The sequence below is a fragment of the Ictidomys tridecemlineatus genome, chromosome 6 (assembly GCF_052094955.1).
Source record: "Ictidomys tridecemlineatus isolate mIctTri1 chromosome 6, mIctTri1.hap1, whole genome shotgun sequence".
Taxonomy (NCBI): Eukaryota; Metazoa; Chordata; class Mammalia; order Rodentia; family Sciuridae; genus Ictidomys; species Ictidomys tridecemlineatus.
The window spans coordinates 45,149,392-45,177,009 of record NC_135482.1 but is presented as its reverse complement, the minus strand read 5'-3'; the positions used below and the strand labels follow the sequence as shown (position 1 = coordinate 45,177,009).

The 27,618-nt window shown below is 39.8% G+C and overlaps 1 protein-coding gene across 6 annotated transcripts in view; it reads right to left on the bottom strand.

The window, feature by feature from the left end:
• LOC144378612 (uncharacterized) overlaps nucleotides 1-27,618 on the bottom strand; it is a 262,662-nt gene that overhangs the window by 93,913 nt on the left and 141,131 nt on the right. For 2 of the 6 annotated variants that reach the window (XR_013440459.1, XM_078053145.1), the window contains exon 3: nucleotides 7,043-7,129. Coding sequence is in view for 3 of the 6 variants with exons in the window: in XM_078053145.1 (XP_077909271.1) it covers nucleotides 7,077-7,129 (53 nt within the window). In the remaining 3 variants the exon portion in view is untranslated. Of the gene's footprint in view, nucleotides 1-2,244; nucleotides 5,012-6,015; nucleotides 6,049-7,042; nucleotides 7,130-13,930; nucleotides 14,075-27,618 lie in introns of those variants that run through there. The other 4 variants (XR_013440466.1, XM_078053144.1, XR_013440458.1 and 1 more) reach the window with 3 other exon arrangements.

The window sequence follows — 27,618 nt, the reverse complement described above, 5'->3', positions numbered from 1 at the left end:
GAAAATGTTAATTGCAATCTCATTTGTGAGTGTAAAATTCTATCACTGAGAACCAGAAGGGTGAAATATTATGGGTGCACACAATTGAGTATTATACAGTAGTTAAGAATAATGGATTAGATATACATATGGCAATATAGAACCTAGCAACATATAGCCACACTAATGCTTAGTGGAAAAATTAGATAACAGAATAAGATGATTAATATAACCATTTGCCTAAGTTAAAAATCCATGCATACAAGACATGCATACAAGACATACAAGACAAAACATGTGCAAATAAAAAAAAACTCACATGAAACATATTAAAATGATTGCCTGTGGTGAAAGAAGACTGAGGGCGGTGATGGGAATAAATGTCAATTCATTTAATAAGTTAACTTATCAGTGAAATAAGGAAGAGACTTGCACAGACCAATGATGTCACTGAACAGAATGTTCAAAAGCAAACAAACAAAAAAAACCCCTCTGTTTGCCAGAGCATCCACCCTGTTTATAGCACCACTGGTGAGGCCTGTCTGACAGTTGTGTCTATGCCCTGATGCCAACTTTAGGTCACATGGCTTGCACAGGTGTTTTGGAGTATCATAAATTTATTTCTTCTTCCACGATGGTCACCCTAGTTCTGTTTTCACCATTGAAGTAAGTCAGTGACTCTGAATGCCCAATGTCTGCTCCTTTCCATCTGACAGGGGACTTTGGCAAATCAAGGAATGTCACTGAGGTTGGCTCAGCTGGCTCTACTGAGTTTGTGAATCCCTATGGATGATCTCTCTCTGCCTTGCTGTGAGAGCTGAAGTCTCATCTGTTCAATATTTCAAATGTGGCATCTAAGGCAGGCCCTGGCTATGTAGAAACATTGTCATGACTCCTGTTTTCAGTTTGGTGCTTGGTGCTTAGTACAGCAGGGGCCTTTGGCTGTATCCATTTTTCTGAACACGGTCCATCCACCCCTAGCACTATGGTCCCCCGTTATGGACACTGTTGTTTTGCTACAGCTCCTGAGTCACTGTTTCTAGAACTTTGGTTCTCCAGGCAACAAGCCACCACAGAGAAGCCCCTCCACCATGGTGTGGTATTGAGCCCTTATTGTACTGCAAAAGCTAACAACTGTGCTTCTCATGTGGTGGTTGACAGAGGCTGAACTCTCCAATGTAAAAGTCGTTGGATTGCAATGACCCACGGGATATCCGGAATATATTTTGGGAACTGTGAATCCAGAAAATCAGAATATAGCCTGGGAAAGCCAAATGAGGGAACTGTGGGCTGGATGGAATTGAGTGTGCTGAACTCTTCCGACTTGGCAAAGAGATAGGGGCTATTACAAGAAAGCCAGGCAGATCATTTGTGGGGCACAGTCACAGAGGGCCTTGAATTTTTATTTTTTATTTTGGTTTCTGATATTATATCTAAGGGAGTATACGTTTAGGCCTAGAGATTGGGTTTAGGCCTATGGTTGGAAGAGGAAGAACTTCATCACACCATTTTAAACTTGTGGTCTATTATAGGACCATAGTCAATAGTGCTCTGTAAATGAAAGTTTCACCACAAATCCTATTGATTATATAAAATAATATAGAATGTTTCTTTTTAAAAAATTTTCATTTGTTTTAATTAGTTATACATGATAGTAGAATGCATTTATGCACTTTGATATATCATACATAGATGAGATATAATTTCTCATTTTTTCTGAGTGTACATGTTGCAGAATCATATTGGTCATGCAGTCACATATATACATACAGTAATAATGTCTGTTTCATTCTACTATCTTTCCTATCCACACATCTCCTCCCCGCCCCTCCCATCACTTCCCTCTACCTAATCCAAGGTAATGCTATTCTTCCTTAGTGCCCCCTGCCTTATTGTGTAGAATGTTTCTTTGATGACAGCATTGATTTGTAAAATGTGAAAAGTTATAGTAAACTATATATATTGCCATTTCTTTTATAAATATATATGATATATATATGTTTGTATATATCTGTCTTATATATGCTAAGAGACTCAAAAAGTGGAACTGGCATGACTATATATATTTATAAATATATATGCATATATTATATATCACATATATGTGTGTGTATGTATATATATATATATATATATATATATATATATATATATATAGAGAGAGAGAGAGAGAGAGAGAGAGAGAGAGAGAGAGAGCCAGTCCTTCCATATATACACTTACACAAGCACATATGCTAAGGTACTCAAAAAGTGAAATTGGCATGACTATTTCAAACTCTGAGAAGCCTATGATAAAGTACACACACACACACACACACACACTTATCCCCCCACCTCACAAACAGAATCAGAGGATACACAGGGTTTTTTCTTTTTAGCAAAATAAAAACACCTACCCTTCCATAGGTATAAATATTGGTCTATATTATCCCTGTTAATGGCTTCATGGTTTTCATTATGTGGATATGCTGTAATTATTTATCCAATTAGTAAAGTCATTTCCAATTAATCAATATTGTAAGTTCCATGGTAATTTGCACCTATTTGTTCCTCTTAGCACATTCTCCCATCTATTTGCTTTGGGTAAATTCCTAGAGGTGGGACTTCTAAGTCAAAGGTTATAAAAAGGTTTTACTACATGTTGCCAAATTTTTTCCAGAAAATCACACTAATTTACACTCCAACCAAAAAGATATTGCAAGAGCCAGGTTCCTCAAAGCCTCACCATTCTGACACGGGTTCTTTCTTTGAGGCCTGGGCTCTGTCACCAGTAGTTTGACCTGTTTCAAGGTTAAGTGTGCGTGACATCTTAAGACTTTAATGCTGGTTTCCCTATCTTGGGACAAGTCAGTTTTCTCCATAAGCTAGTGAGTGCTTATCCTGGTCTTCAAGGCTGAACTAAACTGTCCTTTAAGTGTGTGTTTGAAGTTCTGAGTTTAACTTGCAAGGATAAATTGAGCTTATTTCTAAGCTGAGTAGAATTGATGGCAAAGTGAAGGATCATGTGCCGTCAGGGCCAACCTAGATTGCAAAATCATTGTCAGACCACCACTAAATGACATCCAGGTCATCATTGCTCATCTCAGAATTTAAGCTAAACAGTTATTTATGTTTTTTAAAATAGATCTACTACTATTCAATCATACTATTTGTTTTAAGCATTTGAAAAATTTTGTTAGTAACAAACTATGTCACTTATATTTAATAATATTAACATTTTGTATTTGCTTCATCAGTTTTTCTTTGCCGAAGTTGTTGTAAAATAGTTACAGAAATTATAACATTTAATCTCCTAGGAATAATTATCTTATAACTTATGTTGTTTTCTATTTCTGAATATTCTGGTTATTACTTCTATAAACACACACACACGTGCACAAAACTCAAATAATTTTCTTCCTGCCAGGACTCACTTGTCCTCTCAAGAATTCAACTTTTAAAAATGTTGAGAACAAAAGCTCCTAGCTTTGTCCTTCTAGCTGTGGGGATGGAGAAGCAGTTCATTAGCTCAGACTGGGTCTTCTGTCAGTCAAGGACAAAGTCCTGTCTAGAGATACTGCCTTGATCCTCATGTGACATAGGTGTCTCTTTTTAGCCTGATTTTTGGAAATTTATATCAAGTGCTACTCAACCTACTTCCATATTTTATGGAGTTATTTTTAAAAAAGACAAAAGTGCAAATGTCACTTAGCTCATCTTATTGTTCTGGGGTAAGTTTGTTGGATAACTTTTAGTGCCTGAGAATCAGGAGACCATGGCTACTTCACCCCACAAAGTAAAGAAACAGGGGTTGGCTCAAGTAATGGCTGAAGAAGGATAAACATATGAGTTAGTGGCAAATGCTGAGGATATACCTGCAAACAAGGTCCAGGGTTTGGCTAGGGTGGCATGGGCTAAGAGCACTTTCAAATTAGGCAAAAACAAGTCCAAACCCCAGCCAGCTCTGCCATGTTTCGAGTGATATTGGCCCTGTTGTTTTTCTTCACTAAATCTCAATTTTAGTATTCATTTTGGGGTCATTTTTAGGATGAAATGAGCTAATGTATGTAAAGCTCTTAGTATGTGTTGCATAAACTACTTAATACTTTAATCTGTTATTATGATTGAGACAGGGGATCACCTTTCCTGCTTTGACATAGCTTAATATACTATTAGGCAGTGTTAGGGATTCTACAGCCCATGCACCTAATTCAGTACTGCTTATGAGCAGTTTTACATTTATAAATGGTTGCAAGACAATCAGAAGAATGCAAATGATAGTGTCCATGAAGAACATTCTGTTGAAATGCAGCCACATTTATGCATTGAGTATGGTTATTTTTGTGTTATAAAGGCAGAGTTGAATACTAGCAATTCCCTTCCTTCTTTGTGCTTCCTATGGGCCCTGACCTTTCCAGTCTGGCCTTACTTTTGGAAGCAGTAGGTTGATTGTTTACACATTGATTAGACAGTGGGCTCCTGGAGGCTGCAACTTTCTTATTTGTCTTTGCACCTCCAGTGCTTAACAGGGTTCTGGTCAACTAATAAGGGTGTAATAAAAGGACATACAATACCTGATTGCAGAGAAGCAGAGCAAGAGTTTTTAAACAAGTGCACAGAGCTTTAGAAGAGGATCTGCTGCAATTTTCCACCTTCAGATCAAGTTGGGGGCCAGGTGGATGGGGAAGGTGAGGGAGGAGACAGACTGCAGTTCTCTCCATTTGATCAGTGTGTGAAAATTAAAGATCAACCCTGGTCATTGAAAAACTTTTGAAGAGTTTTTATTTCATCTTCTTTTCTTTTTTTCTTCAAATCAATTGCCAATCAAGTCTCACACCCATTCCTGTCTTTCCTTTCCCTTTGTGCCTCTTTGTTTCCCTCCTTCCCCCTTCTCTGCCCCAAGGCATTTTTTGTTTTTATTTTTAATTTTTTTTTTTTTTTGGTGTTCTGTGACTTGTTGCAGAGTCAGGCACTGAGTCTGTGTGGTGTGGAGTTCCTTCTAGGCTGTTTTCCCAGGTGATCAGGACTGGCCAGAGCCTGTCATAGTAAGAACCTATTTTGGGCAGAAAACAACATTGACTCATAAGGTGCTATTTTTACATTCTTTATTTTTCTGATTGTAACCCTACTCCAGAAACATACTTGGATTGAAGCTTAAGCATGACGCACAGAAGCCTACGGAGCATTTGGAGCAGAGTATAATTTTAGTTCTGACCACCGGTCATGCTAATAAGCAAGGAAACCTTCCACTGAGCTGTAAGCAAACTTATGATTTGTCTGTGGTTTCAGTGATAGGTTATTTTGCTCAGAAAACTAGAAGGCTTTGCTGGGTAAGGGAGGTAAACACTTGGTTCAAATAGACAGACTAACCCAAAAGAAAGACTAATTTCCTTGGGGCCAATCTCAAATGGCTTCCTCCAAAAAAGGGGTCACATAGGGGAAGAAAATTGTGTGTGTGTGTGTGTGTGTGTGTGTGTGTGTGTGAGGGAGGGAGGGAGAGAGAGAGAGAGAGAGAGAGAGAGAGAGTTAATTTTGATACTATACAATGAAGGATACAGAATATCATTAGGCCTGTATAGACCCATCTGAGGGTTATCTTACATTCATGGCTGTCCAATGTAAATGTTGTGTTTCATCAACCCTAATACTCATTTTTTTCATAATTTAGTATCTCTAATACCAGGATGAGCTTCACAATCTATAACATACTATAATTTAATTGGTAGTGATTTTAAATTTTCCTAGCAATACACAAAATTAATGGTGTGTATGACAATCAATGATGTCCTAGATTCAAAGACATAATATCTGACTTGGGTGCTTTCTCTGTGCCTATAGCTGGAAAAGCAAGAGTATACCTGTCAAAAGTCTTCCAAGGTCAAAGAGCCAAAGTACTCCAAGGAAGCCCATCCCTGGCACCTGCAGTATTGCTAAATTCTTCTGTCTCTCTATGTTACACAGTTAGCATTTGCTGAGTTCTTACTATAGTCAGACAATATTCTAAGCACTTTATCTACCCATCTGTTTTCACAACCCTGCAAAGTAGGTGTTATTTACCTGTTTCTATCAGGGTCCCTCCAGGAGACAAACCTATTTAACCAGGAAAAACAAAACAAAACAAAAACCCTGAGGTCTGCATCACAAAGAAGAATGGCTGGAAGATAAGCAAAAATAGCAAAATATATAGAACATGTCCTTATTTTTACATATGAAAAAATCAAGATGCAAGAAATAGTAAAGGTAGTGAGTACATTATCTAAGATGACATGACTCTGGTGAGCTACAAAACCAAGATCTGAACCTCAAAGTCTGCTTGATCCTTTACTCTATATGCTTGTTGACTACATAGACCTCTTTGCCCTCTGCCGCCCTTCAGCTGTTTACCTATCTATCTTTTTCATGTTTTTAGCCAATAGCCATCTCTTGAGTAGCTACTGTATTTCAGGCACTGTGCTTGCTTTGGGGAAAATGCCAGCAAATAAAACAGACCTTGTGCTGTGCTCAGGGAACTGACAATCTATCTCTACCCAATACTGTGGGTCTTTCTTTCTCTTTTGCCAGTCTGTCTCATCTGCAATTGTATATTCTTTTTTCAGTTATTTAATGTCTGCCCTTCTTTGCTTTGTTTTCTTGATTTTGTAAGCTTTTAATCTATCGTGATCCTTTTTCCCTTTCCTGGTGTATTCTTTTTCCTTCTTCATATTTTTCATTGTGTTAATTGGCCAACAGGTAGGCCTAAGTCTGGGTTCCGTTTTGTTTGCTCTTATGACAAGTTTCACAATATTTCTTCTGAAAAACTTGTAAGTGGATGAGCGAAAGAGTTTATAGTTCTCAATCTTCAAACACAGATGAATAAAATATAATTCATTAGGCTTTTACTTAATGACCTTTGATTTGCTTGTGTGGCTAACGTCTCTGAAGGAATTAGTCATTGAGAGTCTAAAGGAAACAGATCTGAGAAAGCATAGCATTTGTAACAGTTCTTAGAAGCAGGATTTCCAAACTATCAATCATGACCAGCCAATTCCTTTCTGTTTGAAGAGACACAGTATGTGTAGCCGTTAAGGCTATAGAACCAGGTTACCTTGACTTTGAGTTCCAGGTCCTCTAGTTCCCTGCTATGAAGCACCGGGCAAGTTGTTCCTTCTCTCTAGGCCTTGGTTTTCCTCATCTGCAAAATAAGGACAGTAGTACTTGCAGTACCTCACCGGCTTTGGGGAGAATTAATATACAAAGGCATTTGGTAGAGTGTCTTGCTTGTAACAGACGTGATTAGTGATCATTATTATTTATAGCACAAATTATGTCATGGAAATAATGGTCTTCATTTCTGTTATCTTTTTATTCTGTTTATCTATATACTTGATTATGTTCTCTAGCTCTTTTGAGACATAAGTTCTGCTTTCTGTGGATCTGCTCATGTAAGTGCTGAGAAAATATGATGTCAAAACCAACCAAGTTTCTCAGTTCTTTTTGTTTGTGACAGAAAACCAACTTGATTAGGCTTAACCAGAAAGAGTTTCGTAACTGGGAAGATGAGGAGCAGACCTGGCAGCCATGAGCAGGTCGAAGGGCCTCCAGGGTGATCAATTAGGCAACTCCCCCAAGTCAGTCTCTCCCCTGGGGTTTTTATCCTTTGACTTCCTTCCCTTCTCCTATAGTCAGGCATTCTACATGTGATAACCATGATGTCCTCTGTCAACCTATGATCTTCAACATTATAGCTACTCCGGGAACGATACTCAAAAGCCCTCCTCAGGCCAGGTATGGTGGTGCACACCTGTAATCCCAGCAGCTTGTGAGGCTGAGGCAGGAGGACTGCAAGTTCAAAATCAGCCTCAGCAAATTAAGCCATAAGCAACTTAACGAGACCCTGCCTTAAAATAAAACAATAAAAAGGGCTGGGGTTGTGGCTCAGTGGTTAAGTGCCCCTGGGTTCAATCCCTGGTACCCACACCTGCCCTCACAAAAGCCCTTCTAGTTTAGTGGCAGAGCACTTACCCTGGGTTCCTTCCCCAGCAAGGCAAGAGAAGAGCGAGTCACTCTTCTTACTGAGAGTCTATGCGTATCTCAAGTTGAGACCTCTTGTAGTCCTTGCTGTCCTGAGTAACTTTCGCCAGGGATTGGGGCAACCTGGGTCTCTTATTTACCTGAAATGTTAAGTCCAGCATTACCAGGGCACATATAGCCAAGCTGACGTTCTTTTTGCTGTTTCTTTCAGGTGAATTTGGGTGCCAAAAGTATATATAGGACTCTTAGTAGCTGGTTATGGTAACCCAGTATTCCAAGACTGGCCTGCAAGTTAAGCCCTCACACTGACCCCTCTGCACCACACTGACACTGTACCTGCCTAGTGACTGGTTGTGTGTTAAGGAAGGCAGTATATGATAGCACTGGGCGAAGAAATTATTAGACCAGGGGTTATTACCTACCAACTTAGTCTCAGAAACATCATATTTTCTGCCATTTCTTCTAGCATCTTAATTCTTACATTTGTCTTTTCAATAGACCTTTTCCAGCTAAGCAGATGATGGATTCTGGTGAACATATTTTCCAGTGATCTATTCTAATCCCTAAACATCTTTAGTCACTGAGCTAAGCAATATGAAGAAATATATTAAGCGCCTTAGGTTTCTAAAACTATGTGGAGACTTGTGATGTACTTCAAAAGTCTTTTTTGAAGTACATCAGATCATTTTTTTTTTTAAAGTAGTTATTGACAAGCAAGGACTAAAACATAAGTATCTTAGTCACACAGGTCATAGCTCTCGAAAATAGCTAACAGGCCACTACAACGCTCCTGATCCTAAAGAGCCTCTTGGACTCTGGGGCCATGTGAGCTTTTCCTGTTCTCTGTTCTCAACACGGATTCCCTGGACACAGTCTGTTTTCAAGGTCTCCCCACAGTCCAGCAACTCCTTGGCCCTGTGCACAGGATTCTGGCAAAGGGAGAGGGGTGGATTTGCCGGGAAGGATGAGGTTGAGTTTCTCAAAGTGAGGCTAGCCACTGAGAAACTGGGTGGAACTGGAGGAGCTTGCCTTGTGGGGCCTGGGAGCTAAGGGAGGGGCCGGCGAAGGGCCAGCAGGGGTGGCTGGGCTGGGCGCAGCTACAGGCGTCTGATCCTGAAAGGTTGGAAGCTGTGGTCCCAGAGGCAGGGGGCTCTGTTTAAGGACTGTGGTCCTGGGTGGCCAGGACAGATGTTCTGAGCTCTGAAATCTTAGGCATGGCCAGGGTCGTGATGGTGTGGTGCCCTGGAATCCAGGGAGGCTCCCAGGAGGCCCTCTGTGAGGGGCCCTAATGAAGTGCCCTGGGTCCTACTGTGATGCTTCTGTGGCTGTTACCCCAGAAACTCCCCAGGGTTACTGCCTGTGCCCAGAACAGCCCCGCCCCGTGGGCGGTAGACAGGCAGAAGCAGGAGGGGTGGGAAGGCCTGGCCTCAGCCTGCAGCAGGGAGGGAGGAGGAGCCTGTGTCCCCTCACTTCTCAGAGGCCTTGAAGGTGCCTGAGGAAAGCTTGTGTTTTATTTTGGACAAAAAAAAAAAAAAAAAAAAAATTGGTCGAGGGCCATGAAAGTAATTCAGTTTTATTCCCTTTTTTGGTGTGATCTTTTTGGAAGGGAGAAATACAAAATGTTCTCATTTATCTGCTTTAAAATTAAAAGCAGGGGCCACTGGAGTGAAAACAAGAATTAATGAGAAACACATCTAGCAGTTCCCCATCTATTAAACTTCAGACAGGGATGACATGCTAAAAAAAAATTTTTTTTAATGTTCCATAATGCTTTTAATTTTTAAAAAATTACATATTTCTCTGAATTCTTAACCAGAGGATATGGAGTACAATCTAATCATCTTTGGGTGAATCAGCATTGTACTTATTTAGACATCAATTTCAGTAAATGTCTCCAGTCTCTCATGCTTTTTCTAATTTTCTTTTTCCTCGTCTCTGTTAAGTTCTCATTTGTTGCTCCTGTGAATTGTTTCTTTTGGAAGCAGACTACAGCTACTTCTTTTTTGTTCTATTTTTTTTGCTCTTACAGTAGGTAGGAAAATAGATGAGTTTACCAGAATCCCATCTAAAGTGAAGGCAGATGAATGACAATTGACGTCCTTGCACCTTGACTACTAGTCGCAGGTGGCGAGATCCACCATGAGTTCATGTGGACGTGCTTGGTGGTGGTTGTTTCCCAAGGAATTTAGGCCAACGCATTAAATATTTGTGGACTTCTTTTTATATGCCAGGCACTAGGCTACACACTGAAGGTCAAGGAGAAATCCCAGTATCTTTCCTTGAGACCCAGATAGTTCTTGGGGCATGATGGTCCTGACAACCAGATGCCCCTGACAAGACACTCAAATCTTATAAGAAAGTGTCAACAAAGTGCTACTAGGCCACCAAAGAGGGTGGTCTCAGCCAGATCTGAATAGACAGGGAAGGCCTCAAGGAAAAAGGGAGGCCTTAGAAGGAGTCTCCAAAGATTTTATTTATATTTTAATCTTAAAGAAAATTGAAATTTATCAAGCAAATAATACCATAAAGCAGATACAATGTTGAGTCATAAAAGCACCACCAATCTTATATATATATTTACATGGAGCAAAAGAATCAAAACTATAAATGGGAAGGAGACCAGGCAACTTTAGAAAAGTGTTGATCTCTGGGAAAGAGGCAAAATAATATTAGGGAGAGAGCCAGGTGCATACCTGTAATCCCAGCAGTTTGGGAGGCTAAAGCAGTAGGATCACAAGTTCAAGGCCAGCTTCAGCAAATTAGCAAAGCTTTAAGCAACTTAGTGGGACCTTGTCTCAAAATAAAAAATAAAAAGGGCTGGGGATGTGGTTGAGTGGTTAAGTGCGCTGGGTTATAGTCTTCAGTTTTAAAAAGAGAAAAGAATTAGGGAGGGGTTTCAAAGGGCTTACAGCTCTGTAGTTCTGTCATCAGAAACAAAGTAAATATGCTAAAATTTTTAACAATCATTAGATCCAGGGGATGTGAATTAAGGCTATTTGTTATATTGTAGTCTGTACCATTCAAATGTTTCATAATAAAATAGGACACTAAGGGGAGAGGGATGGTGGGAACCCTTTCTATTAAAATATATACGGTTCTCCCTCCAGCACCAGGAGCCTGGAACCCATCCACCTACCGCATTCAGCTGTGCTGTCCCTGCAGTGTGAGAAACACTGGTGTTTATATGTGTCTGGCTCTGCAGTGGGTTTATTTATGCCTAGACCATCTCTTCTTTCTCATTGGATGTAAACGCCTCAAAAGCAGGAAGCAGAACCGTTGAGGTCTCAGGGGACTTCGGCTCTTTCAGAACAGGGACAGTTTAGGTTTTCCTTTTGTATCCCCAGAACTAGAAGTGTCTTGTGGTTGGAGTTGAATAAAGACTAGTGAGTCCAGGCTGACTTTCCTGAGTTGCACCTGTGGAGCTCAGACACTGGGGGTGGGGAGAGGCAGACACAGACATCTAAGTGGACTGCACAGGAGGGTGGCCCAGAGTGGCAGGTGTGCCACCCAGGTCATTAAATCTCAAGAGGATGGCTGGGGCGGGCATAGTACAATTAAATTTCCCACATAGTGTTGTCCCTCTTTGGGTAAGAGATTGTTCACCTTGGAGACTTGACTGAAATATGAATCTTCTACCTAGAGGGAGTAACTCATCCCCCATCATCACATCGGCGTGTTTAGTTTATCAGATTGGCCCCAAGACTTGGCTAAACTGAGAAAAATCAGAGTAGTACTATTGAAGATTGGCTTTTGAGACACAGAAACGTCTAGATATTTGAGTGGAGGCTGGGAAGTAGAGTTTGGAAGGTGCTTTGGGAGGTCCTGCCCATGGGAGGTCCTAAGGCACTATGAAGGCACCGAGTGGGACCCGTGGTGGGAGGGAATAGTGTAGATGATAAGAAGAAGGTGGGGCAGGGTCTCAGGTTTGGGCACAGGCAAGCATCGACTGGTTCACTAATCAGTTCATACAACCTGATTGTGCTTTTGGTAGCCTTGTGAAAATTGTCAGAATCAAAATGGAGTCACTTAAGCTAACAAAATGGAGTCAGGAAGCCATAAAGGAGGGACCCTGAGGCACACATGTCTGATAAAAACTATCGCGAGAACTCTGAAAAATCACAGCCTTCACAAAGGCCACAGCAACCTTACACAAAGAATACTGCTGCAAGGACGTCTACCCAGCAACTGCCTATTCAGCCTTGGACCAGTGCCACCCTTGCTATTGATCCTTGTAACCAAGGATAGTTGTTTCAAAACAACTTATGTAACCTTTCTCATTTTTGCCTTTGAAGATTTCCCCTTGCCTCAGCCTCTCTAGATATGTCTACAACCTGTCATAGGACACATAACCCAGATTACAAACCCCTGGTTATTCTTGAAAGAACTCATTTCTTTGGAGAGCCTCTCTGTTGTGATTTCAGGTAGGCAGCCTCAATAGCTTCTAACAGAGTAATCTGTGAGTACCCACACTCTGCCTGGAAAAGGTGCTGGTGATACTCAAGGTCCCAAGGAAGCCTCTTGGTTCCTGCATTAAGCCCCCTGGGGAAAGAAGATGAAATTGGTATCTGGACCTGCTTGTGCCTCCCCGTGGCTAGGTAGGCTCAGATTAAATGTCTTGGTTGTGCCTCTGGCTTTTCATAGTTCCCTCTGATATGGCCTGTGAATGGCTGTCTTGACAATGGCGTAGATAAAAGCAGTTTTGCGGAGGGTAAACTTCTAGAAATTAATGGTAATCCCGCTCACATTTCCTGGCATACTTCATGCACTCTGAATTCTTCTTCCCTTCCTTCTCACTCTTCAAGACTTGCAGAGTTGTATAGGCTCCTCAAGGAAGGCTCTGGTGTGTCCACATTTCTCCTGGGTGGGTCAGGAGAACCCTTCCCTGGGCTCCCCATAAAACCCCCTTGCGTTGCTATCCTTCCACTTACAACACTGTCATTCATCCTTGGCTATGTGCTGTGTGGTGGCTGAGAGCAGCTAGTTCTCTCCTTATTCACTTTGTCTATACTGTATCAAGTGCGTAGAGGATGCTTATAAGATTAGTTGAGTGGAATAATCTGATAATGAACAGGAGACTCCTGTCCTCTATTTGCTACATTCTATTCCCCTGATTTTCTTTTTCCTATTCATTTTATTTTGCTGTATTGAGTACATGAGCAGTACTTGAAAGTATTTTTTGTTAAAAATTCATGCAAAAATACATAGGGTAAAAGGCACAGGTCCACATGTGTTCCCCCACCCCACTCTCTTCCCCAGAGATTGCCACAGTTACAAGCTGAGTTTGTTTCCTCTGCCTTTACAAACAATGTACATATGTGAAGAGGTTCAACATTTGGTTTTGTGAGTCTGCAGTTTGCTCTTACCACATAATGGTGTTTGTGACACTCCATGTCAGTGCATATAAGCCTGTTGAGTTCTTTTTAACTCCTTGTAGGAATCTGTAGAGACTAGAGAGAGGACTGGAATTGGTTTACATAAAATACGCACATATCGAAAGGTGTTAGCTGGTTCACAGAACTTGTGAGGGGCCAGGAGACCTAGAGCCTGAAGCCACTCAGGCAGAGCAATGGCCCACCACACTCTGAGCACGTATTCGGGATGCAGTGGAGCTTCTGTAATGAAGACCCCACTGTCACCACTTCCCAGTTAGAGAGGCTGAACTCCCAGAGCCCCCCACCCAGAGCTGACCGAAGAGCCCAAAGATCTCTGTCCACCCTCGCTGGGAAAGTGCTTTCCTCTCTAGGAATCTTCTCTGGCTTTATTGTCCTCACGGTCACCTTTGCAACCTCAAAGAGAGAAAGCCATAGAATAATCTCTGAGAGAAGCTCAAATCTTGGGCTGCCAAATTGAGCCATGCATGTAGCGGTACACATGAACAATAGACCAGTTAACCATTAAATAGGAAAATCGATTTCCCACACAATGGCAACAAGGATTGAAATAAGAAAGAACTAACCACCCAGTTTCATTCAAATCCTGGTTTCTGATATTCGGATGTCATAGAGAGTCAGAGAGAGGTCGAGTCGGTGACAGGCGGGTTTGCCCTCCTTTGCTGCCGTGCCAGGGAAGGTGAAATGCAATTCCACTTCAGTGCTTCTTGCAGGCACTAAAATTTATTGACAGAATCATAATTAAAATGACAGGTGTGCTCTTGAATTAATTAAGTGCTCGTGTTTATGGAGGGTATCCTGCAACGCTGAGCTTATTTTACAGTCTAACTACTTATGCTTAGTATTCTCTACTAACCTCCACCCCATCCCACACCCCACACCCCCCTGTCACCCCCCCCCGCCACCCCCCACTGCCATGTGGCTTTTCCAATGTGACAGTATGTGTAAAAGCTCAGCTTTATTAAGCTCTTTTGATGACTTCCTGTAATATTACATTTACAGTGATCATGTGCTCTGAACCCAAACTCAAATGCATGCTTTGAGTAAAACAATTCAGGTGTTTTCTGCTGGTTTTATTGGTCCTCCTCTCCCATAACCTTGAACTCGGTAATTTGGTGAGGATGACTCGTTTTGACTGTATTTTGTGGTGATATATGTACCTTTGAGTCACATTCACTTAAAAATATCTGTTCCAATTGGGTGTGGATCCTTGACAAGTACTTGGAATCTCCTAGTTTCTTGGAGACAAGAAAATATGAGAAGAGATTGGGAAAGAGGGGAGAAGAAGGTAAGATTTGAGTGAGTTAATATTTCAGAGAATGTTTTGGGGGAGAGTAAACTAAGCTGTCCAAATGCAACAACTTTTCTTTAAACTGAGCTCTTGGGAGGTCTGGAAACCCCTTTTGTTTAATTCTGTTTCGAGGTCTCACCCTGGCTAGCCCAGTGCCTGATACAGAGAGGCAAGGCTGAATCCTAACAGCCATCACAGTCACTTTGCTATGTGGCACTGGGCTAGACATATGCACAAAATCACTTTAAATCTGAAAATTATTTTGCATAGATATCATAATCTATGTTTTATAGATTAAGAAAATGATGTTTTTTTTAAAAAATAAAAATCCAAACACATGCAAATTCTTCCCCTACAAAACTCCTTCAAAGAGAGTCTCTTTCTAATGATGCCTAAAAATTGCACGATTCAAGGTTGCTTCATTTGAGTGAAGCTCTGAGCCTTCTTAACACACAAATGCTTTGGGAGAGGAATAACACAGTGGTGACTCCTCAGTGTGAACAGGTTTATCAGATCTCCTGGGAACTGGGTGTGATAAGAGGCCAGACAAGTAATGTAAGGACTAGAGAGTCCCTCACAATGGGGAAGAGATTGCCTCTGAGGAAATTTAGGAGTCAATGCACAAAGAAATGAATTTTCCTCAGAGACGCTTGATCAAATACCCAAACTTACTGGCAGGAATAAGATTGGAGAAAAGTCATGTGGTCAGAAAGGGGCTCTGGGTCTTTGAGACACCCTGTGGAAAAGGTCTCACAAGGGTAGAAAATGCACAACAAGGAGCAGAAGATACAACAAGGCCAGAGTCACTGATAGCTGCCATACAAGTGTGTGAATGCACTGTGTGCACACAGTTATATGTCCATCTCTGAGGCACGGGCCTGCGATGCCAGCCCCTCTGTCTCTAGGTGAGGGGTCTCATCCCTCAGGTACCTAGGCCTTCCCTTCCTGCTCACGGAAAAATATTTTCCTTTCCTTCTGTTCCTATGACTTTTCCTAAAAATAGACTTGAGGTGGAGGGCCAGGTTTGAGGTGGCAGGCCAGGTTTGAGGTGGTAAGCCAAGTTCCCTAGAGAAGTTTCTTTTACTCAGGCACTAGGCCACCCACAGGCAACTGATCTGCCCAAGGAGGGAAGCACAGTTAAAACAAGTCTCCACACGAATAGCAGTGAGGTGCCAGTTTGGCTTGCTCAATACAGTTCCTGCAAGGCCAATTAGATAGGAGGAGATCCTCTTGGGCCAAGCTTCCCACAGTAAAGTCTTCCATTTGCAATGAAGATTGTACATTCAGTCCAAAGGCTACACTGTCAGGCCTGAAAGAAGGGCCTGCTTACCCCATACTTCAAACTCAGAAAACCACATCATGTGTATTAATTGTTTTAAAAAGTAAATCTAGACATTTCTTACAAAGAACACAATTATATGGTCCTAGTTTTGCTGTTATAAGCACTGAAGTGTGATATATTATTAAAACTCTTGTTTTGGCTTTTTTTTTTTCAGTTTTTGTTTGTTGGTTTGTTTGTTTACAAATAGCCTTGTGAGAAGCCCAGCAGATACTTTGGGTAACTCCATTTTTCCACTTCAAAGTTAAGATAGCAAAGAGATTGGCCATTTGTTTGCTTGCTTTTCTTGTTTGGCATCTCTTCTCCTTTCAAATACAACAATTATTTTATTTTTTTTCTTTTCCCACCCACAGTATTCCCAGGTCATTTCCACACCCCACTTCATCCAGCTGTGTTGTCATTTATTAGCTAGAATGGACATATTTATCCAACTTTTTAATACTCTTTCAAATATTTGGGGGATATGAAAATTTTCAAGGGCTCTTCCACCCTTGCGTCCTCACTCTATGGACAACCTGGGGTTCCTATTCCCTTTGCCCCTCCCTCTTCCTGAAGCCCCGCTGGCCCTCCTCCTGTAGAGCCCAGAGCCTAGATCTGGGTGGAAAAGTTATTCAACTTTGATTTTACTGTTTTTTAGTCAGTTGATTCATTTCATGATGCTCCCAAGTAGTTCTGTCCAATATTTAGAAGACATTATATCCCTCTCCCAAGAGGAACAGTCTGAATAAGTTGATTGGTAGCAGCTGTTGCTAAACTGAGTGTGGGAACACACCTCCTTGGGAAGGCAGTTCAGGAGCCCTAGAGGAGGGAGGAGGTAGCGTTAGGAAAAGGAGAGACAGGGAGGAAGCTGGGGCCCCAGGCTGTCTATGGATGGAGTGTTTGGAGTGAGAGGGCCTGAGGCCTCTGCAAGACTTCACATCTCAGAAAAATTTGTGCAAGAATTTCTACAAAGCTAAATTCCTGTATTCTGCTTAGCAGCTGAGCATATAGCTGAAGTAGGCAGGACAGACTAAAATGGATGGCCTCAGGGAATCCTCAGTGGGAAAAGATACATGATAAAATATTTATAGATCTTGAAAGAAGAGATGTTAAAAGTTAAATAAGAGCAGTAAACAAAGGCTAGTTCTCCCGGCTTTCTGAATTCTAAAGTGTACAATGAAGATAGCCAAAGTATATGGGGCTTCTTAAAGGGGCTCTTTGTATAGAAAAGTGAAAGAATGCCAAAATGGAATTTCAAAAAAGTGCAATGTACTGTAATTGACTACATTTAACAAATGCAAACCTAAACAGGATGACTGCCAGCAAAAATGAAAATTAAAGGGGAAATTTTATACCCCAAATGTCAAGATACATTTGAAATCACTCATCATACAAGGAACCAGAAAAATCTCAGCACGAGTTAGAAAAGGCAATCAACAAATGTCAATAAGGAGATGAGACAGGCTGGAATTATCTGGTAGAATTTTAAAGGAGTCATCATAAAAATGCTCTAGCAAGAAATTATGAACATACCTGAAACAAATAATAAGAAAGTCTAAGCAAATAGAAAATCTTTAAAAAAATGAAAACTTTAGAACTGAAAATTTTAATTGAAAAAAACTGCTTCATAAAAAAATGGGCAAATGAGGGGCCAGGGTTGTGGCTCAGTGGTAGAGCACTTGTCTCCCATGCACGAGGCACTGGGTTCCATCCTCAGCACCACATAAAAATAAATAAATAAAATAAAGAATATTGTGTCCATCTACAACTTAAAAATATTTTTGAAAGAATGGGCAAATGACCTCAACAGACATTTCTCAAAAGAGGAAATACAAATGGCCACTAAATAAATGGGGGGAAAAAAGCTTAATATTACTAATCATGAAGGAAATGCAAGTCAAAATCACCATGAGATGGCACATCACCAAAAAGACAAAAACTAATAAATGCTGGTGAAGATTTAGAGAAAGGGGGACTCTGATATACACTGTTAATGGGAATGTAAATTAGCATAGCCATTCCTGAACAATGTGGAAGGAGGTTCCTTGAAAAACTAGAAGCCAAACCACCACATGATCCCACAATTCTGCTAGTATGTCTCCAAAGGAACTGAAATTGACACCTCAAAGAGAAGTTTTCACCCCCATGTTTTTTGCAGCACTGATCACAATAGCCAAGATATGAATCAAACTAAGTGTCCACTGGTGGATGAATGGATAAAGAAAATGTGTTACATACACAATGGAGTATTATTCAGCCATATAAAAGAATGAAGTCTGTCATACACAGCAACATGGGTGGAACTGGAGGACATTAGGATAAGTGAAACAAATCAGTTACAGAAATACTGCAAATGTGGAAGCTAAAAAGTTGTTCACAAAGAAGAATAGAATAGTGGTTATCAGAGCCTGGGGAGGTAAGGAAGGGGCCTGAAAAGCAGATGCTTAACAGGTATGGAGTGCATTAAGATAGGGGAAATGTCTTCTAATGTTTTATAGCACAGTAGAATAACTATGATTTAGGATAATAAATTGAATATTTCAAAACAGTAGAGAAGACTAAATATTCCTGATACACAAATAAATAATATCTGAAGTGATAAATATGCCTATTATTCTGATCTCATCATTGTACATTGTATACATGCATCGAAGTTATCTTGCTGATACGTGCAATTACTATGTGTCAATTTAAAATAAAAATATATTTAAAATATAATTTTTTAAAAAAAACTCTCACTGGATGGAATCAATAGCAGAATGAATAACACATGGGAGAAAGTCAGAGAACTTGAGGCTAGAAAAAAATAGAAATGACCTAACTTGAACAACAAAGAGAAAATTGAATGAAAAGAAATAAACAGAGCCTTATGCATCTGGGATTCAGTATAACAGGTTTAACATTCATAGCATAGAATTTCCAGGAGAGGAGAAGGAGGGTGGGGAAGAAAAGGCATTCAAACAAATAACGGCTAAAAACTTCACGAAGTTGGTTTTGAAAGACACAAAATTGCAGATTTAATAAGGTAAGTCAATCTCCATTGGGGTAAAGTGAAAGCACTGCATACCCAGAGACATCAGGATCACTTGTTAGACAGGTTCAAGCAAAGAAAGCAAACCACCATCTTCAGAAGACCAATGATTCAAATGACAATAGATTTTTCATCAGAAACCGGAAGGAAGTGACAAAACATTGCTCAAGTGACAAAGGAAAAGAACTGTCGATCCAGAATCCCATATAAGTGAAAATATCCTAGGGAAAATAAATGAAAACATACCCAGATGGAGAAAAAGCTAGGAGACTTTGTTCTAGCAGACTTAATGAAATTTAAAATCCTTCAAGCAATAAATGAAAAAAAACTGGAACAGCAAGAATAAAGAAACAACCATGTAAACAGTAAAAATATGGGTGAATAAATCATCCTTTCTTTTGTGTGTTCAGAGTTGTGTTAGATGATTGAAGCAGAATTTTAACCTCATATGGTGTGGTTTTTTAAATGTATATCGTGGAAATATTTACAGTAGCATAAATTTGAAGATAATTATTACACTATAAAGAGGAGAAGATAAAGTGGAAGGGTTATGGTTTGGATATGAGGTGTCTCCTGAAAACGCATGGTTAGATTTTGAGAGTGGTAGCCTAGTCAGTGGATTAATTTGATGGATTGATAATTTAAAAGGACTATTGTACTAGGTGATCACTGTAGGCAGGTAGGGTGTGGCAGGAAAGGTCACTAGAAGCATAACTTTGGGGTTTATATTTTTGTCCCTAGTGCCTAGATTTCTCTCTTCTTCCCGGCTGCCATGGACTGAGCAGCTTTGCTCCTCTATACACTTGTGCCATGATTTTCTGCCTCATCTCAGGCTCAGAACAGTGGAGGCTGTGACCGTGGACTGAACCTCTGAACCCATGAGTCCAAATGAACTTTTCCTCCTCTAAGTTGTTACTATCAGGTGACAAAAAACTGACTAACACAGGAGGTGAAATTTTATACTTTACTCAAACTGGTGAAATCTTGACATGAGAAGGCTGTGATGCATTCCATATGTACAATGTCATTTCTAGAGCAACCACTAAAATTTCTACACAAAGAGACATGCTAAAAAACTCTATAAAGTTTTTAGAGAAAGTAAATGGATGAATAAAAATATTTTAGGTAAGAAGAAAAAACGTGATATCATTTTTTCCGTCTTTTGGTGGTCATATAGTATATCTGCAAGGTCTAGGACTATCTGTCTATTTATTATAAAGGAAAGTTTGTCACACTGTAAAGGTAAAGGGATCATAAACCCTTTTAACAAACATGAGATTTCAAAAAGCGGGTAGATCTGGGACTGTTTGGATTAATAGCAGAGACTCAGCTATTGTTTTAGAAATATGTGACTGTCACACAAATGCATTGAGGCGGATGTCTTCATTAAACTGAATCCTGGGGGAATTCATCACAGTGAGAATCTCTTCAGATGTTCCCTATGTTATTAATGAAAAAGGTCACTTCTAGCTTTCTCAGGAACACTCAACAAGGTTGTGTTCATGCTGGGAAGTGTGAGGTTTACTGTTCTCAGTTATTTTGGGAATAATATATGGTAGTTTTAGAAATGATGTAATAAATATACTTTGAAACACACACACATACATATGCATAAATGCATGTTATGCATGATAACATATATACTGCGAGTTTAAAGAATAATAATACTTCATTTTCTTTCCTGATATCAGAACCACTTGAGAGGAAGATATAAAGGTCACTTAGATGAAAATCAGATACTATTTTTTATTATTGAACATACATTGGAAAACACAATTAGGGTATATAGTTACAATGAACTTCTCCTTAATTAGACAACATATACATCCAGTCACAGCAGGATGAACAACTGCAGACCTCCCCACAGAGAGAAGTTCCTAAGTACTCTTATAGACAGGCTGTATAGAAACAGAGATGGCAGAGTGTGCAAAGCTGAGTATGATGTTTCTTCTCATAAGATTCACCCATCACATATTCAGTTTTCTTCCTGCGGAAGAAACTGGTAAAAAATGAGATGAGAGGCAGAAGTATTACACTAGTGGATATTCTTTCTTCACACAAAAAAATTAGCCCAAGAGAGAGCTGTTCTATTAGCTGTTCCCTAATAGAACAGTATATAATCCACAGATGGATTCTTTTCAAAAACTAAATAGTTCAAACATTTGAAGTTTGAATAATAGTTTAACGTGTTGACCTATCATTGTTATTACCTATAGATAATTTAATCTGTTCTCTAATGTGTCCTTGGTTCAGTGTTCCTCTGTGGCATTCCATTAATACTTTTTAAAAAATTAATTCTTCAAAAATGTCTTACTCAAATATAGACTACAATTAAATTTCTCAGAATTGAAAGAACTTGAGTTTTTGGATTGAAAGGGCCAACTATGCACCCACTGCAAGGATGTAAAAAGAAACAGCAGTGTGCTTCTTTGTGAAGGCATAAAGCTAGAATAGAAAAGAATATCTTAACATTTCTAATCAAAATTTATTTTCACACTAAAATTCTATATTCATCTGGTGTGAGGGCTTAATAAAGCATTTTCAGATAGTGAAGATTCCATATTTACCTTCCTTGCATCATTTTTTCAAGAGGCTGATCAGAGCATGTGCTTTAGCAAAGACAGGAAGTAACCCCAAAGTAAGAAAACCCTGGCGTCCAGGGACACAGGAATCTCATCTGAAAGGTCAGAAACCCATGACATCAGCTGTGTCACAGACCTGGACAGCAGGTAAGTCAGTGGAGGGAGAGCTTGAATGGAACTGATATTTTCTGACATGTTTGAGCACTTGAAAAATTATGCATTCGAGTACGTAACAGATGTTTGAGTATGTGGGAAAAAATGAAGGCACAAAAAACACTAAGCAAGTGAATTTATAAGACATGTATTAACTTTCAGAAAGATCAAAAGTTTTACCAAAACTAATAATATACTACTTGACTTACTTAGAAGATAGCAATATTTACATTGTCAAAACAAGGGGTACCCTAAATTTTGGTTAAAAAACAAAACCTTTTTTTGTAGTTCTGGGAATTGAATTCAGGGGTACTCTACCTCTGAACTACATCCCCAATCCTTTTCAATTTTTCTTTGGGAAAGGGTTTTGCTAAGTTACCCAGGCTGGCCTTACAGTTGTCATCCTCCTCCCTCAGCCTCCTGAGTAGCTGAGATTACAGGAGTGTGCCACTGTACCCAGCTAAAAATTTTAATTTGGTTATACTCTGAAGATAGCGAAGGAGGAAAAGACTTGCAGAAGAAAAGGAAAAGAGCTTAATCTTTAACTTCTATGGTAGGAAGTCAGTAGATAATGTCTCTGTCAGTTTCCTGTTGCTGGGACAAAATACCTGAGAAAAACAATTTAAAAGAGAAAAGATTTATTTTGTCTCATGGTTTCAGAGGTTTCAGTCCACAGTTGTTCAGGCCCATTGCTATGGGCCTGAGGTAAGGAAGAACATCACGATGGAGAAGGTGAGGTGGACCAAAGCTGCTCAACTCCTGGCAGCCAAAAGAAGAGTGGGGAGAAAGTGGTCATAGGGGTGAGGTGGGGTGGAGGAGTGGGTAAAGGGGCTGGGGGCAAGATAGGGGCCACAAGGGCATATCCTCTCTCCCTTTAGCGAGGTCCCACTTCTTAGAATTTCTATCACTTTCCAGTAGTCCATTCAGCTATAACGAATTGATCCATTGATGAGGATAGACCCTCCTGAACCAATATCTTCCCCAAAGTTTCATCTCTGAACATTGCTGCCTTGGGAGCCAAATCTTCAACACAAAAAACATTGGGAGACATTCCAGTTTCAAATTAAAACAACATCTAATACGAAAAAATCCAAAATGGCAGCAAACACATAATATTCAGAAGGTTGGAAGTAAAGATCAAGTCAACCATCTGGAAGAATTAACTGTATTTTGAAAATAAAATTGTTGGGGAAACAAGAGTGAAGGACAAATCCACACAAGCCAAACAAAATAAATTAACAGAACCCTTTAACCTGAGCTCTACCAGTTGTGACTGTACCTGCAGACTTCATTCTTAAGCTTCTACCACGACCCTTGAGTGCCGTTCCAGGCACAGGAGAAGAGGATAAGGGGCTCTGAGGTACCAGAATAACCTTTCATCCAGTTTACATTTTAGGCTACGGTGTAACATTGTATTTGAAGATAGCCTTAAACTGCCTTAACAAATGTGTGTTTGAAAATAACTGGCCCAGATATGTGGCACTAGAGAACACTCCAGAGCAGATATACAAGCCAATAAACCACCCAGCTTTTATTACTGCTTTCTGGAGTGTAGCTTTTAGATTGGCTAGGGATAAGAATGAAGAGAAAACACTGTTGGCTACAGGCAATGCCCCTGGAAGTTAGTAGTAATAGTCACAGGACATGGGGTTCTTGGTGAAAAAATATACTGATCCTCAGAGTTATCCCCTAACAGGTTTGGAATATGGTACAACAATATGGAAAAGTGATAGACATTTAAAGAACAAAGAAAGTATACACAAAGAGAGAGCAACCACCTACTGCACCCAGGTGGAAAAACTCATACATGTAAGGGAATCTATGAAAAAAAAAAAAAAAAAGAATAACCTTTGCAATCCTGAGCTGGGGCAAAGCACTTACCTAGCATGTACAAGGCCCTGGATTAGATTCCAGCTCTGGATTTGATTCCAGAACTGGAAAAACAGCCCTAATCCAAGGATGCTGGGAAATGTTTCTATTCATAGCATAAATAAAAAATTTATTTATCATAGCATAAATAAAAAATGCGATCAAAAATATAAAAGGCCAATTTATACATGGAAGTTAAACTAGACATGAACTGAAAGAACCCGTTTCAAATCATTAGAGGATTAAAAATTTCCTGAGATAGTCCCAATTTCATGTCATTTACTCTTTTTTAGAAAAATGTGGCTTATGAAAAGTTTAATAATATGATTTGATTGTTATGTTTTTATATAACTTTCTGTATAAATAAATTCACTAATTTGGGTAGGGTTTCTTTTATCAGACTAAGAAGTGGAAGTTGGTGAAAATGGTATTGAGTTGCGTCTTTTAGGGTCCATTGCTTCAAAATCCAAATAAACAAGAAGAAATTTTAATATCTTCTATTACAACAAATGGCAATCCTGTTAGCATTAAAGCTTCTTCCATCAGCCAGGGTGATTGTCCCTGGAGTCTGAGTTGGAAAGTGGACAACATGAAATGGAGGCAAAGCTGCCAAGGAAGAAAGGTCTGCTCACGGTGGAAGGATTTATGAAACACTGGGGATACGGATGAACTCTGAGCCAGTTCTGTGGTTCTGGAGAGTCAGAACGTCCAAAGTCCTGCTTCTGAAAAAGCTCTTCTTTCAGATTAACTTTGGGGTAATTTGATATTTTTCACATGGATGAAGCAGCTTTGGAGCTCTGAAATTTCCCAAATGCATCATAAATTAGGCCAGATCATGAATCACGTATTATGAGAACTTACTAGTTATTTTAAAAGGGAATGTATGGAAAATGAGATTTTTTGATAAGCATATTTAAAAAAGACTTTTAATTCTAAATATGCCATTCAGATATTCATTGCCTAAATAATATAATTTTTCAATATTAGAAACTACTGATATAATAGTTAAAGGAGAAATGTCATGACTATCTCAATAGGTTAGTAAAGATGTTTGACATCATGTATGTATTCTAAATCAAAACCTTAATAATATGATTATATATAGATACATAAAATATTTCCTTTTTGGGATGGGGTACTGTAGATTTAACCTAAGGGTGCTTTACCACCGAGCTACATCCCTTACCCTTTTTTTATCTTTTATTTTGAGACAGGCTCTCACTAAGTTGCTGAGACTGGATTTTGACTTGTGATCCTCCTGAACCACTGAGATTACAGGCATGGACCACTATGCCTGACATAAAACATTTTGTAACCTATTTTTTAAAAAATTTCATCCTCAAACTAACTGCTGATACCATGCTTAGCAGTGAAATTCTTCTTTTTCTTTTTTTTTCTTTGCAGTGCTGGGGATCAAACCCAGGACCCTGCATATGCCAAGCATGCCCTCTACCACTGAGCCCTTAATGGTGAAATTCTATAAGCATCCCTATTATATGCAGTGACAGATGGTCATCACTTGCTTTATGTTCTATAACTAAGAGCAATTAGACAAGAGAGATGATAGTAAAGATAGAAATATATCAAGAACCTATTATACGTCAGTTACTCCATTAAGTTCCTTTTATGTTTTTTAAGATATCATTTAATCTTCACAACTTTATAGATAACTACTATTGCAACCCCAACTTATTGATAATATGTCCAAACTGTACTTTATCTATCAACACCAACTATTAGGGAATAAACTCAAGAATTACCAGAGTTTTCACCAGGCTAGGAAACACTCAAGTCACAATTCACCTTCATGGGAAGACAGAGTGGACACCTAGAGAATCAGTCACCAGAATAACTATTCCTTAAGAAGAAATCCAGCCCTGGGATATGGGTGAAATCTGAACCAAGAGTCTAGAAACTAGATGAGATCACCAAGGGAGCAAGTGTAGAGAGAAAAGAGAAGAAGTCCAAAGACAGAGCCCTGGGGACTTAAGTGTTAAGAAATCTGGGAGAAAAGATGGAACCAGTAAGAAAATAAAAAATGACCAGTGAGGTGTGAAGACAATCAAGAGTGGGTGGTGTCGTAGACATCAAGTGAGGAAGATGTATCAGGGAGAGGAGTAAGAGCCACCCGCCAAATGCTCCTGAGAATTGACCTCTGAATTTAATGATGTCAAAGTCACCAGTGAAGTTGATAAAGGCAGCTCCAGTGGAATCATGGGGACAAAAGCCTGACTGCAGTGGTTATAAGACAGAAAGCAAGGATGCGAATTGCAGAGAGCAAGTAAAGAAAACTCCTTTGAGGAATTTTGTTGCTAAACATAACAAGGAAATGGGACAGTAGCTGCAAGTGACTGGGTTCAAAATAGGTGGGTTTTGTTTGTTTGTTTATTTGGTGCTGAAGATTGAACCCAGGGCCTTGTGCATGTTAGGCAAATGTTCCACCACTGAACTATCTCCCAGCTCTTTTTATTTATTATTTTGAGATGGAGTCTTTCTAAGTTGGTAAAAGTTGGCCTTGAACTTGTCTTCTCTTGCCTTGGATCCCCAAGTAGCTGAAATCACAGGCCTGTTTTTATTTTTGATGGATAAATAATATAATGTTTAGGGATGTATGGGAACAGTGCAGTGAGGAAGAAAAAAATTAGTGCAATAGGAGAAGGAAAAATGATCTACCAGAACAATGTCTTTGCATTTGTGAAAGGGACTGGGATTGATATGTACCTGGAGGTGTCATAACAGGCAGTAAATGTGGGTACAGGTGTTGCTATGAAGTATGTTGAAGAAGTACACTCAAAGCAACTCATTTTCTTAAGAATTAGCAGGAAAGTAATCATCTGAAGACAATGATGGGGAAGAAGGTTTTCTGAGGGTCTGAGGAGAAAGGAAAAGATGGGAAAGAGTTTCAGGAAAGCAGAATGGCAAATGGACCAGGGAAACACAGTGAGTTTGCCAGGTAACAGTAAGGCCATTTGATGTTTATAGTCATGAATTTGGAGTGGGAATAATCAGATAGAAGGGTGCTTCCCTTCAGTCAGATGCTGTGCAGAGTAGGTTGGGTTTTGGCAAGTTAATGCAAAGTGAGAGAGAGGCAAAGGAATTAAGAGTCCATGCACCAAAATGATGATCAAGAGAAGTGAAACGGTGGAATTGTGAGGTACAGGACAGATACTATGACCAATGGAAGTTCTGATGCAGTCAAAGGATTATTGAAGTTGAACATTAGATGGAAAAGATAAGAGGTAGGAAAGTGGACTTGAGATTAAAAAAAAGGAGTGGCAATTGTTGGTAATAAATAACAGAATTGCAATATCACATCAGAATGAGTGACTGAGGTAGCATGGAAGAAAAACCATTGGAGAAAAGAAATTAAAGGAACTATTAAAAGAATTATATTTGCATACAATGAAACTAATGAGAATTAAGGCAGGAAATGCATTGGGGAGAATGAATCTGAGCTCTGCCTTGAAGGCTTTTGATTTGATTGAGTTTTGATAGACAGGCTAACAAGTATCATGGGCCAAGACAGATGCTGTGTTGGCAGAGACCCACCAAACACATTTTAACACATTCTCAATTCTAGCTGGTCCTCAGAGGTCTTCAGGTTTGTGCTACATGAGAAGTAAGGGTTAATTTATCTGAAACTAACCCCTGGCAGACCTCCCAGAGAGTTGGCTTCCTGCAGGGCGGGACCCTTTGGCAAAGATCCTGAGAGAATACCAAAGTGGAAGAACAGGACTGGAGGCCAAGGTTCCACAGATCATACACCTGAAACTGCAAGACTGGAGCCCCAGCTCTGTTAATGGCAGGGAAGATCTGGTAAGGCCCACCTGATTCTGAGATAGCAGAAGAGGAATAACACAACAAGACTTGGACCTCAGACCCCCATTGTACCCAAAGAGATGTTGGTGCTTCCCAATCAAGCGGCTTATTAGCCCACAGAGTATGAACTGCAAACTCTTGTTAGTTCACTGTCCCAGAGTATGATAGGTAATGGAGGAACAACACCTGATCCTCTT